The following is a 14,311-nucleotide window of genomic DNA, read 5'->3' as shown; positions in this document are numbered from 1 at the left end:
CGGTCCATCAGTTCCCTCTATGGAAGAGAATAGCATTTTATATAAAAAATCCTGTGATTGATTGCAGGGGTCCTCAAAGTGTACTTTGGTCCGAGGGCCAGATGCAGCAGCTGAGGAAGTTTATCCCCCTTACCCAGGATTATGAAGTTTCTTTATTTAAAGGCCCACAAAACAAAGTTTTTGTTTTTACTATAGTCCGGCCCTCCAACAGTCTGAGGGACAGTGACCTGGCCTCCTATTTAAAAAGTTTGAAGACCCCTGGATTATAGTATCGATAGGAGTTACTAAATCGTGATTTAGTAGCTTTAAATAACTTTTACTTTAAATTAAATTAAATAGCTTTAAATAATAGAGGACTTTACATTTGATCCTGAAATGATAGGGAGCCATTAGAGTTTGAATAGGATCGGACCCTATACAACAAACATTTGTTTGGAGGAGAGGTTGAAGTGGGAAAAAATTTGAGGCAAAGAGGCTATTAGGGTGGTCTAGGAACAGCTAGATGGAAAATCTGAGTTCAAATGCAGCCTTAAACACTATCCTGGGCAAGTCACTTAAACCCCATTTGCCTCAATTCTTAATCTGTAAAATAGGGACACACTGGAGAAGAAAATGTCAGCATCTTTGCCAAGAAATGTAGAGCTGGACACGACTGAACAACCACCATGGTGGTCTAGGCTGGAGGTTATTGGGGAAAGGGGGCTGCAGCAGGTAGCTAGGTGAATGAAAAGGAGACTTTGTAAGGAGAGATGTTGTGAGAACAGAAATGACTAGATTTGGCGATAAAGAGATGGTTGTGGGGCAGGTTTGGGACAAAAGATAACCAGCCCCATTTCGGATCCGTTGAATTTGAGATGTCCTAAAGGCAAGACTAGAGATCGGCAGAGAGATGAAGACTGAATCCAAAGCCCTGGGAATCATCTGCCTAAAGATGATAATTAGACTCCTGGAGTTTAGGAGAGAAGGGGGGAGGGGAGGGGGATGGACTGGTCCCCAAGTGGCCTGGTGGCTCAGATTCATGTTCTGAGCTGGGTCCTTGAAGTGAGGGACTGATCTGTGAGGCTCAGGTTACTGGAGGTGAGAGACCATGTAAGCTGGGTGAGGTTATGTTGACAGGTTTCTTCAGAGAGAGTCATTGTCAGGGTGAAGCATTAAACACACATTAGAGTACATATTTACTTTGGCTATCTCATTAACTTCCCATGTATATTCATGTCCCGTATTATGATTTCTCCTTCTCTGGCTGTCATTGTGTTCTATTATTACATAACAGAGGAAATATGTTAGCTCATAAATTCTTGTTTAATCTTTTTGTTAAAATCATCACTACTTTCACAGATGTTGTGCTGAAAATATAAATATGTAAAAACGCATTTACAAAAGTGTTATCATTGCTACTATTTCTTTTTTGTACCCTTTTCTCACACTGTTTTGTTATAAATGAATACCCAGTAACAGGATTTGTGCAGTTCTTTAGCTGTGATTTACCACCCTTTATAAACCAATTTTTAAATGTATAAAATATTGTGAAGTCACATTTACAAACTTGATTTTACATTGGGGCTTATTTGTGTATTGATAGTTTAAAGTAGCAGTTGGTTTTACTAATTTAGAAAGTCTGCTACAGATGCACTGCGAACACTGCAGTACATTACCTCAAGGTAAATACGCTCAGCCTCTGACAGAAGACTCTCCAAGTTGCCTGAGCCTGACACAAATACAATTCATTTGCATTGACTTTCCATTGTAGAGCTTTGCAACAAAGGGAAGGATCCAAACATAGCTCTATTTTGTCCAATCAGAGTGGCTAACTCGAGGAAAATTCTGATTCGTCCTTTCTTCTTTCTAAATGCCCAATCACCGTGCTACTTTAACAGCCAATCAATGGCCTGTATTTTCACCAATCAGGAAGCAGGGCTGGAGCACGGCCTTTGTGTCGGGGGATGTCAGCGCGTCGGCGAACGCCCTGGCCAATAGAAGCAGTCGTTGGTGTATGCAAATAAGATGTCTATGACGCAGAGACGCAGCGTGAGGCGTGGGTATAAAAAACGAGGTGTCGAGGGGAGGTGTCGAGCGCAGAGCGGTTTGGTCGTTGATCAGAGCGGGAGTATTCCCGGACTTTTGCTACTCAGAGCGAGGCGGTGTCAACGGCATCGCGGAGCGGACAGAAGCGGCGGTATCAGCTGTGAATCCAGCGGAGAAAACATCGACTGTTCGTTCGGTGGGTGTACGCTTCTTGCTGGATTTAAGCATCAGTCGAGGCCTTTTGCCCCTCCGGTTGCCGCAGTTACTGTCAGTGGCTGGCGCCGGGCATATTGGTTCGGCGGTTGTCTTGGGCAGCCCGGAGGAAGCAGCTTAAACCTCCCGGCTAATTCCCTTTCGGCCGTCGTACTTTAGCTTTCTTTTCCGGCCTAGATTTCGGAGGCTCCGGCATCGAGTTGTCGCGGGCTGCCGGGCCTCCGCCTGTCGAGGAGGGGAAGTGACTCCTCCCCGCCCTCCAGGGGAGGCCGCCTCTGCTGGCAGCCTGAGTCATGGAAAGGGGGGGGGGGGGGGCGGCGACGGCGCCCGCCCGGCCATCTGCTGCCATCCGGCTGTGATGTCGGGAGATCCTCGAAGTGGGCGCCAGGAGGCCGCCGCGGGGCTCGGGGCTGGCCGGTTCCCGGGGAGGGACAGAAAGCGGGGTCGTCTCCTCTCGCGGTCTTAAAAGTCGGGACTTCGTTTCTCTTTAGGTAAGACAAGATGGCCCGTACAAAGCAGACTGCTCGTAAGTCCACTGGTGGGAAAGCTCCACGCAAACAGCTGGCTACAAAGGCTGCCAGGAAAAGCGCCCCCTCTACTGGCGGGGTCAAGAAGCCTCACCGTTACCGGTACGTGGGTTTTTGTGGGTTTTGTTTCCTTGGAAATTACAGTCGCTATTCCAGCCCTGGGGGGAGGGGAACGGCGGGGGGGGGGGGGGGGGGGGGACGGGCAGAATAACTGGTGATGATGCTATTTTCTTCCGATTTCGTCATCGTACCTTTTGATAGTTATTAGAGTTGTCCGTTGTCCGAATGAATTTGAACTAAGGTTTTTGGTTTTTTTTTTTCCCTTGTCAGGCCTGGTACCGTGGCCCTTCGTGAGATTCGCCGTTACCAGAAGTCAACAGAGCTTTTGATCAGGAAACTTCCTTTCCAGCGGTTGGTGAGGGAGATTGCTCAGGACTTCAAAACAGACTTGAGGTTCCAGAGTGCAGCTATTGGTGCCCTTCAGGTAAGAACCAAACCAGCCTTTTGATGTAAGGGGGCTTGGTGGGGAATGCTTGATTTGAAAGGAGTCTAATAGCGTGGTTTTTGTTTTTTTAACAGGAGGCTAGTGAAGCATATTTGGTGGGTCTCTTTGAAGATACTAACCTGTGTGCCATCCATGCCAAGAGAGTTACTATCATGCCCAAAGACATCCAGTTGGCTCGCAGGATACGGGGAGAAAGAGCTTAAGTGAAGGCAGTTTTATGGTGTTTTGTAGTAAATTCTGTAAAATACTTTGGTTTTAATTTGTGACCTTTTTTGTAAGAAATTGTTTATAATATGTTGCATTTGTACTTACGTCATTCCATCTTTCACTCAGGATGAATGCGAAAAGTGACTGTTCACAGACCTCAGTGATGTGAGTGAGCATTGTTGCTCAGGAGTGACAAGTTGCTAATATGCAGAAGGGATGGGTGATAATTTCTTGCTTCTCATGATGCATGTTTCTGTATGTTAATGACTTGTTGGGTAGCTAAAATCGTAAGGTACTAGAATTGATATAAATGTGTACAGGGTCCTTTTGCAATAAAACTGGTTATGACTTGATCCAAGTGTTTAACAATTGGGGCTGTTAAGTCTGACCATACATCACTGTGATAGAATGTGGGCTTTTCAGAGGGTGATAATATACAAGTCTTAACCACAGTGTAACTTACAGTTTCCTATAAAAAAAAAGAAAAAAAAAACCATAAACCTGGCAGCTATAGAATACACTATGTGCATTTATAATAGCTATTTTATATATTGTAGTGTCAACGTTTTTAAATTAAATGTTTTACATTCACCTGTGGGGAGTCTTGTCATTGAGATGTAATTAAAAGTCCAGTTGGCTTTCTCCTAGCTTAACTTCACTTGTTCTACTACATCAGAATAGTAAAATTCTACTTGGCATTGTACCTTGCATAAGTCCTCATTCTACCACATGTTAAGCAACCTTCTAGCTGATAGTGCAAACAATAACCTAGGGTTTTATTTATAAGGGCTCTTTTTAAACTACAAACTTTTCCACCAGCATCCTCTCCCTGATACTTGCAAATTTATCTAGTGCAGTTTTTAATAGTGATACATGGTTGGTCTTAATAGATTTGGTTTTTTTTCCTTTTAACCAAAGGAAAGCTGAATCAGTTAAGTTACTATAGATTGGATGCAAGGGATAGAGGAAATAGAAATTGATCTGCCGGGTGAAGTATGTATTATAAACCCTTAGAGTAACTTGCCTGGGGATGGGGAGGGCAATACATTTTCAAACTTTTCGTGGAAATATTGCAATGGCTGTGGGGTTAGGGTCCATCTGATATGACCATCCAGAAAAAAAATCACTTAGAGGAACTTCAAAGTGGTTTTAAACTTTATCCTTCTATTGAAGTTTTTAGGTCGATTATGTATGTTGACTAAAATAATTTACAAATAAACTTGTTTATCCCAACTCGGTGTCAAAAAACTAAATTTGATGTTCTATAAAAACTAATTCCAGCCCAGTAAGATTGATAAGAGAGCACACCTTCTTCCTGGGTTAAGTAATAACCTCTGACAGGGAGGAGAGAGACCCCTGGGCAAGTCAATTTGATTGGGTGTCCCAGTCCATTTTCAAGACAATTATAGAGCAGTTGGCCATCTGCATTGGTAAAGAACTTAAACTTTGCAGAATTCCTTTAAATTTCATTTTGCTAATCTTGCATTTGACTTGTAGTAGTTAATATTGATTATGAGATCAAGTTAAAATGGGCTGTATTAAAAGGGTTCATGGAGGTAAATTGAGATACTTTTTTGTAGTTTGACAAAATTGGGAGATTTAATTTGTATATTTCAGAAGTTGACAGTTACAGGATATGTAGGAGGGATCTTATCAATGGTCTTTTTGTTCAAGTGCCATAGCTGGATAATTTCTGCATGTGCTTGTTTGTCCTATATTATACTAAAGGCTAGTTACCCATAGAAGGATTAAAGAATTTTAAGCCTATTCAGAAATTAACATAGTAGCTGCTATCAAACTGATAATTGATTTTTTTTGGTCAAATTAGACTGCTGCATGGAGATGGCAAAAATCTATCAAATTCTAGGATTTGGGGGAAGAGGATTAAAAAAAATGCAAATAAGATTTATGGTTTAACACTAGATATGTTAAGTTTGAAGAATTGTGAGGTCTCTTCACAAAAGTCTGGAATCTAGAACAAAATTTTAGACTAGGAACAATAGGATGACTTGAAATGAGATTGGCAACATGGACCAGTGGCTGCTGAATGAATGAATTTCAGCTGAAGAAACGGCTTTTCTTAGACCTCACCCACCTTTGAAGCCAGTGGCTTGGAAAAGATTTTCTCATTAAAACTTTGGTAAGATTCTCCCTCTTCCACCCCCAAGGTGAGGTGGTCAGTTAATTTCATCTTTTTTTCCATCTGCACTGAGTTGCAGGGTTTTTATAGCTATGAAATCAAATTGAAGTTCTCAACAGGAACCCCACAAAGGTGGGTGTTATTATGGACCCTCATTTTATAGTAAAGGGAGCAGGATCACACAGCTACACAGCTTTGTAAGTATCTGAGTCTGGTTTTGAATTTGGGTCTTGGGTCCCAGCATTTTGTCCATTATGCCATTTAGCTGCCTGAAGGATAATGAGATCAAGAAATAAGTAGGAATAAAGAACTTTTAAGCCATTCTCTTGCTGAGAGTGAGATAAAAGCAAAGGAATTGAAAATGTTTTGAAGAAAATTTTATCAATGTATCTGAAGCTGGAAACTAGAAAATTGGGGGCTGTAGAAAGCACAAAAGTGATGATTTTATCTCCTTACTGACATTTTCTTATGACACTTCAGCTGCAACCCTAAGCCATTGAAAGTAGCATATGGAACCTAGTTAAACAAGATCTTTTTATCTTGCTGTAGTTTAGTAGAAAATGTTTTATTTAGAAAATGCTGTATTTTGCTTATCTTTTTATCATGCATGTTCTCAATTCATCCCCCTTCCAATTATCTATATGAAACAGTTGCTTTCCAATTTTAGGGAGTTGTTTTCTAAAAGGGATTGATTCTAAATCAACTTAACATTTGATGCACAATTTTCTTGAGAATGGGTATTATGTCCCTTATTCTCAAGTCACCTGAGGTATGTGATCAGAAAAAGTGCCAACAAAGGAAAAATTACCAAAACCAAATTAAGGGAGCTGAAGTAAAAGTCCTTAAGGCCTACATTTCCCATAATAATTTGCCTATGAGACCCAATGAAATTCAAAAATACTGTTTAAAGGAGATGGGGATACGGGCTTGGTATTGAAAAACTCAGTTGCTGCACCTGCCAGCAGCTCTGTTGGTGCAGCGTTTATTAGCTGATTGATAAATTCTTTAATATAAAAAATTTTTCCCATTAAAAACCCTGTTGTCACAACATTCAGAACAGTTTGGGGAATGTTGCATCAACTTTACTGTTTTGCCAAATAGATTTTTGAGACGTCATTAACAGCCCAGACGAGGATTCCTCCGTTGCCCCATTTCTCATTACCAGTGGACCTTACAGAACCCATTGGTCTCAATGTTCTGTGGACATCCTCCCACACACCCGGCCCTATCGATTTGAGTCAGTACTGTGGTGTCCATTAATCCCCTGAAGCTTATAACTAGGGACCCATGTGTACTACAGTAAAAGCTGGCAACCTTTGAGGGCACTGCTGGAATGGTGGTTTTCCTTGAGATGTATGTAGAATGAGTCTCTAGCAGTTGGAGCTCCTGCACAGAACAAAAGCAGACTAGACCTGGGTCCTGTTCGCTTATTCTCCACAGGAACCACTTCAAATAAGAATGAATTGGATAGGACAAATCCTAGGTGGCCAACCTTGCTAATTTGCCAATTCCTCTTAGAATTCAAATCAAAGGAAAAACCAACTCCCTGAAATTAGAATGAAAAATAATTCACATCTGTCCCAGAGCTTTGCTGTCCTTAGGAATGATTTCCTTCACAGAGGTGTTATCAGAGAGAGACTTAAGTTGGGAGGCAGAAGCTCTTTAGCATTGCAGGTGGTTTATACTTAAATGTCTGCTTCATGTTGCCTCTAGCGGTACCGTTTGGTACACACTGCAGAGCCAGTGAGGACAATGATAGCTTCTGTTAGGAAGGTGATTCTAACTCATGGCTGGTGTATGGAGTTCCATAGTAAATACTCTAGGCTGCTTCAGAGAGGTATCTGTTCTCAGGAACCAGTCCCAGTGACATGACCCATGGTGATACTTTCTCAGGCAAATGTCAAATTTTTCCTAATTTCAGTCCTAAAGTTAATCAGTCATGTCTAGAGGAAGTTGGAAAGATGGTTGCAAAAAGGATGGGTGGAGAAGATAAATGAAAAAGCATGGGAAGTGAAGAAAAGGAAAGGGGAGTGAGAAAAGAAATTAAGAGAAAAAAAAAAAAAAGGATTTCCTTAGCTGTGGAAGGCAATGTTAATGAAAAAACAAGGGAGAGAACTTGGTTGAGAATCCCCTTCTCTACTGTATGTCAATGAAGGGCACTATGAAAAAATCCTTGGACGCTGTCATTCAGAAACCATTTATACCTACCCCCCATATTGTTTTGGCCTAGGAACTTCAAGAAAAATAGAAGCCTGGAAGAGAAGAGGGAAACCCAAAACTAGGTTTTCTAAAGAACCAGAAAACCACCTTCTACTCATCCTGTGCTGCATTTGGGCCTCAGGGCATCAAGCAGGGCTTTTCATCCTAGTGAGGTTCTACATCCAGAAATGTTCTTTCTCTCATGCTGTATTGATGTGTTCAACTCTCCAGTTCTATGTCATTCCAAGTAAAGATGCACTGACCCCTCTACTTCCTTCCTTTACAATCACTGTTCGGTGATAGCCATGCTGGGTTTCAAAGATTCTCTAGCATGTTCAGGCAGGTTATCAGAGGGTAGAACATTCTCTCATCCAGGGCCTATCAACAGGAAGTCAGTGGTGATTTTTCAGAAAAACAGTCTTATTGCCAAGGGAAAAAAGCCACAGACCAAAGGTTGCAACCTTAATAATGGCATTTATAAAGTACTTTTTTGGGGGGTGGAGGTGGGGAACCCAGACAATTAGGTGATAAAATAAAGCACTGGACTTTGGGAGTTCAAATCTGGTTTCAGACACTTAGTAACTGATTCTGGACAAGTCACTTCATTTGCTTCAGTTCATCCAAAAAATAAGGTGGAGAAGGAAATGGCAAACTACTACAGTATCTTTGCCAACAAAACCCCAAGTGGGTGTCTCAAAGAAGATTAAAAACTACAGAAAATTTTAAGGTTTCCAAAGCACTTGACAACTACAGGTTTATTTTATCTTCACAACTCTATGAGTTAGGGGCTATTGTCATTGTTATTCTCTTCATATGGATGGAGAAACTGAAGCAATGATTAGCTGACTTGCCTGGGACCATACACCTAGAAAATGTGTAAGATAGGATTTAGAAGACAGATCTTCCTGACTCCAGGACTAATTCTATATCCAACACACCACCTAGCTGCTTCCTTGCTGTTCTCACTTGGGATGGACATGGCTTACTGGACATTATATAAGGTCTATGCCTCGTCATTCCTAAGCATTTAGACACCCTACTCTCAGCTACTTAAATAGAAAACACCTTATCTTTATTAAATCTAAAAAAATAAAATCTTATCCCTATCCCCAGTCTTAATATCACACTATTGGTTTGTCCCTTCCCTCTAGTACTTATTGCCACCACTGCAGGCTTTTTTTTTTTTTAATAGCTTTTTATTTTTAAAATACATGCAAAGATAATTTTCAACACACCCTTGCGAAACCTTGTGTTCCAAATTTTTCTCCCTCCCTTAGACAGCAAGTAATCTGTTTGAACATGTGCAATTCTTTACATATTTTCACATTTATCATGCTGCACAAGATCAAAAAAAAACCCAAAAAAAACCAAAAAGCAAGCAAACAACAAAAAAGGGTGAACATAGTATGTTATAATCCACATTCAGGCCTCTCTCTGAGTGTAGATGGCTCTCTTCATCACAAAATCATTGGAATTGGCTTCAATCACGTCACTGTTGAAAAGAGCCACGTCCATCAGAATTGATCATCATATAATCTTATGTTGCGTGGTATAATGATCTCCTGGTCCTGCTCATTTCTCTCAGCATCAGTTCATGCAAGTCTCTCCAGAGACTTTCTGAAATCATCCTTTTGTTAGAGAGCAATAATATTCCATAACATTCATATACCACAATTTATTCAGCCATTCTCCAATTGATGGGCATCCACTCAGTTTCCAGTTTCTGGCCACTACAAACACGGCTGCCCACAAACATTCTTGCATATATGGGTCCCTTTCCCCCCTTTAAGATCTCTTTGGGATACAAGCCCAGTAGAAACACTGCTGGGTCAAAGGGGATGCCCTTTGGGCAAAGCATCAAATTGCAAGCTTTCTTCAGGGAGATATTTGTTCCATCAATAACATCACCAGCCAGACCCACCTTATCCATCTAACCTTGTTTCTTGTCCAGTAACTCCAGCACAAAGCTTGGACTTTCCCAGAAGACTCCCCACATTCACCCGCCCACCCCAGTGGTTTGTAAGGCACCACCAAGGAGAAGGTTGAGCTATTCCTATAAGTGGGGGCCACATGCAGACAAAGTCAATGGCAAAATATTGTGCTTGGACTTAGGAGAATTAGTCAGGCTCTCCAAAAGCATGATTTTGGAGGGCAATAGGGGTGGAGAATGGAATATAATTCTCTGGGATTAGTTTCCCCTACCTGCCTGCCCCTCCACTCCACCCACCCCTCAGCTGTCTTCCCAAAGTACTTCCAAGCCTGTCTGGTGTTTAAAGTTATTCCCAACCTATTTTTCCAGCATTGTTGCACATTGCTCCCTTCACCAATCTTATAGTCTGGCCAAATTTTTTTTTTTTTTTTTTTTTTTTTTGGTTTTCCTTATATTCAACATTCTATTATACCCTTTGCATCCACTGTCCCTTTCTTTACCTCTAAATTTTAGAATTAATTTTCTTCAAGGCTCAGCTCAGGTGCCACCCACATGAAACTGTCTGACTCAGCTGCTACTGGTTTCCCAAAACCAAAACTACCTTGCTTTTATTTATAGGGATGTAATTCTCCTGATGTCATCATCCCAACTCCCACTCATGTTGATAGGCTGAGATCTCAGTTAGTTGTTAGATAACTATTACTCTCCTCAAGATGCTAAGGAGACCCTTCAAGGGCTGAGCTGCTGTTGCCTACAAGCCCTTACCAGTGTGTTTCACATTAACTTTATATAAAGTTAGATTTTAGACAGAGAAAGTTGGTGCAAAAACACCAACAATTCACCCCTAATCAGGAAAGCACTTTTCTCTTGCTTATCCCTGGGAGAAATGGCTCAAACTTAAAAGGGCAAAGGTCCTGAGGCACATTAAAAAGGCACACGTGTGGCAAAGGGATACTGAGCGAGTCCTGTCACTGGGTGACATTTTCTCCCTTTATGGAATCCTAATAAAATCCTCTTGGGTGTAGCTTTTTGCTAGGTTCTAAGAATTTGATGCCTTTCTTGAGACCATGACCAGCATTTCTATCTGCCACATGTCACACAGCTAAGCAAGGCAGTTCATAGAGCACGGAGTTAAAATCCATCCATCAGAAATGTACTAGCTGTGTGACCCTAGGGAAGTCACTTAAATCTCTGCCTGAATTTCCTCATTTATAAAATGGGGATAATAATAGTACTTACCTCCCAGGATTGTTGGGAGGATAATATTTATAAAGTGCTTTGTACTTTGCAAACCTTAAAGCATTATATAAATATTAGTAATGATAATGGTGATGGATCTTACTAGTGGAAGCTGCTGCTTCTTCCACCAAATGGCTATCTAGGTGTCTCATCTGGGTCTGTGGATGTCTCTTTCTCCATGATTTTTTTTCCTGCAGTAAATATATTGAAAGTTTTTTGTTTTTGTTTTTGTTTTAGGGGGAGGGAGGAGGGTGGATGTAATGCTCCCTCTGGGATATCCTTCCTCCTCTTCCTGGTAGTACAGATACTTTTTCAAGATGCCCCCGGAAGACTAGTTATCCACCCATTAGTGAAATGACTTCACTGCCGAATTAATTTCTCCTTTCAGCCCCCTAACTTCCAACTCAGTGTTATCCTTGACCTCTCTCTCCAATATCCAGTCTGTTGCAGACCCTCACCATTTTATGCTTGAACATTACAGTAACCATCACTGAGTCTGCCTGCCTCAAATCTTTCCCCATTTCCAATGCATCCTCCATTTTGCTTGTCAGTGATTTTCTTTTTTTTTTAATTAAAGCTTTTTATTTACAAGACATATGCATGGGTAGTTTTTCAACACTGATCCTTGTAAAACCTTCTCCAAATTTTCCCTCCTCCCCCTCCCCCCCCATGGCAAGTAGTCCTATACATGTTAAATATGTTAATTATAAGTTAAATTCAATATATGTATACATATTTATACAGTTATCTTGCTTCAAAAGAAAAATTGAGACAAGAAGGAAAAAAAAACTGGGAAAAGAAAAAATGCAAGCAAACAACAGAAAGTAAAAATACTATGATGTGATCCACACTCAGTTCCCACAGGCTTCTCTGCGTTCAGATGGCTCTCTTCATCACAAGATTATTGGAACTGATCTGAATTATCTCACTGTTGGAAAGAGCCTGTCAGTGATTTTCTTAAAGCCTAAGTCTTATGTCATCCCTTCAGCTTAATAAAGCAGTGGCGTCCTATCACCTTCAGGATATATACAAAATCCTCTGTTTGGCACTCAAAGTTCTTTCTAACTTAGCCCTTTCCCCTACCTTTCTGGTCTAGTACCCAAACACTCCAATTCATTTGTTTATTCATTCAACCATCACCAAAATCACTTCTTATTCCATAGAGTAATTCTTCGGTAAGGGGATAGAGGTATGGTGAGGCAAAAGGGACTATGCTGATTTTAAACATAATCTGGCTATGTTAACAGTAGTCCTAGAAGTTTCAAGTCTTCAAATATACACTGCAGAGTGGCAAAAGGATTTCTGACTCATATTCACCCTCCAGAATTTATATGTAGGTTCTTCAAACAATTATTGCCTCAATCATTATCAAAGATCATTTACAATCCACATTGTGCACTTTCACAAATTCAGTTCAAGAGAACCACTTAATAAGTGGTTACACAGTGCTAGGCAAAGGGGAAAATACTCAAACAAAGATGTTTTTCATTTAAAGATTCAATCTTACCTGGGATACAAGCCAGGGACCCCACCCTAATCAATCAATCAGGGACCTTAGAAGACATTAAATCCACTTATTTTACTGATGAGAAAATTGAGGGTGACTTCTCTGAGGTCATAAAACTAATAAGTATGGGAAGCAGGATTGAAAGCCAGATTTTCCCGACTTTGGGGTTTCACTCACTACCCCAGGCCAATCGTGCAGACATGTATATGTTGTCTGATCTGGAAGTAATAAATAAAGTGAGTGGAACAGGTCTTGTTTTTTGCGTGGTAGGAGTTAAATGTGCTCCCACATCCTATCCCTAATCTCCATACTCCCTTCTCCATTCATCCAGAGGGAGGAGAATAAGCATTTATTAAGCACTCGACACTAGAAAGTGTGGAGAAAGTAGGTAGGTAGGAAAGGGACCTTTTCTACTAAAAGATCTTACACTTACAGATCTTGCAAAACCCCTGTTTGAATCTAAGTGGTTTTCCTGACCAACTCCAACAACTGGGGGCAGAGTGTGTCAATCAGTACATTGCATTCACAATCACCTCTCCCCACACTTGGGGTACTTATAGAAGACAGATCCCATAGTTTTGTATCTAACCCCATCTTTTAGAAATGGTTATGTTGCTGCTGGTACCATAATGGAGTCAGAAAACTACAGGTGAAGTTCTGGCTCTGCTATTGACTTCCTATGGGACTGTGTTTTCATACCTGGTACAATGGCTGAACATTAAGACATATAAACCTGAGAATTAAGACAAATAATTTCTTTAATTAAAACAACAACAACAAAAACATTAAGTACAGTTCACAGGAAGAGAAGAGCAGCCTACCAAGGAGATAAATGCAGCCTTCAAGGAAACTCCCTGAAACCTTAAGTGCTCCAGCCAAAGTCCTGGAGCTATCTTTATATACTCCTTGCTTAAAGGCCCAAAGCTGAATTCCAGGTCAATTTACTTGAAGACAAAGTTCAATCTGGCTCAGATCTACTCTATAGTAACTTCAATTTTTATAATGCTATTATTGATGGGATGAATAAGATCCCAACAAAAAGACCCAGTAGTTGGGTAAGTCATAAGGAGGAACAGGGAAGAGCAGAATTATCTCCTCAAGTGGACCTTTTGTTGTCTGTAATTAAGTCTTTATTTCAGTAAGCCTTTGTTGAATTCCTTGCATTGACAAAATTTTCATGACCCCATAGTTACTATATTCAATCAGAAAGCCAAGTTATGATATCAATCCCTGAGGTTATTTTTGTTCTATAAAAGAATCTACTGGTACCCCACTTCTTTGCTAACTCCTTTTAGGGTTAGCTTGCTTAATAAGCTCACAGTGGCTAATTCCCTTGAGCCTGCATATTAAACATTACAATGACTAAACTCCTTTTTAGGAAATGAGCCTGCCTTATGGCATTTTGGGTTCATAAAGAATTTAACTTGCCCATTGTTAATTCCCCCTTTTGGAACTTAATTCACACTCCCCTTCCCCATGGTAATAAAATCTTTGCTTCTTGATTTGAAGAAGCTCTCTGCCAACAAAGTCTTTTGATATACCTCTTGATACTAACTCAAAACCCAATATATTTTGGGGGTTCATTGCTACTCACTAACATTTTGTCGATTGTATGGGGAGTCCTGAGATCCCAATATATTGGGGGATTTGGTGCTTATACATCTCTGTACCCATATCTATGAGCTATGGAGCTGCTAGGTGGCAAAGTGGATAGAGTGCATGGTCTGAAGTCAGAAAGATTCATAGCTATGTGATCCTTGGCAAGTGCCTCAGTCTCCTCATCTGTAAGATAACCAAGAGAAAGAAATGGCAAACCATT

At 40.7% G+C, this 14,311-nt stretch overlaps 1 protein-coding gene across 2 annotated transcripts; it reads left to right on the top strand.

The window, feature by feature from the left end:
- The first annotated feature begins 1,991 nt into the window (after nt 1–1,991).
- On the top strand, nt 1,992–4,587 carry LOC100918642 (histone H3.3). 2 transcript variants are annotated; one of them, XM_031965825.1, is made up of 4 exons: nt 1,992–2,221; nt 2,730–2,867; nt 3,096–3,249; nt 3,345–4,324. In XM_031965825.1, exons 2-4 carry the CDS (start codon nt 2,740–2,742, stop codon nt 3,471–3,473), a joined length of 411 nt encoding a protein of 136 aa, XP_031821685.1. In that variant the 5' UTR covers nt 1,992–2,221; nt 2,730–2,739; the 3' UTR covers nt 3,474–4,324. The 2 variants fall into 2 exon arrangements, with proteins under 2 accessions (XP_031821685.1, XP_031821686.1); XM_031965826.1 differs by lacking the exon at nt 1,992–2,221 and having other exon boundaries at nt 2,736–2,867; nt 3,345–4,587.
- Nucleotides 4,588–14,311: the final 9,724 nt, after the last annotated feature.

Source organism: Sarcophilus harrisii, chromosome 4 (assembly GCF_902635505.1).
Source record: "Sarcophilus harrisii chromosome 4, mSarHar1.11, whole genome shotgun sequence".
Classification (NCBI taxonomy): Eukaryota; Metazoa; Chordata; class Mammalia; order Dasyuromorphia; family Dasyuridae; genus Sarcophilus; species Sarcophilus harrisii.
Note: the sequence above shows the minus strand (reverse complement) of the source record. Positions and strands in the feature narration are given on the sequence as shown.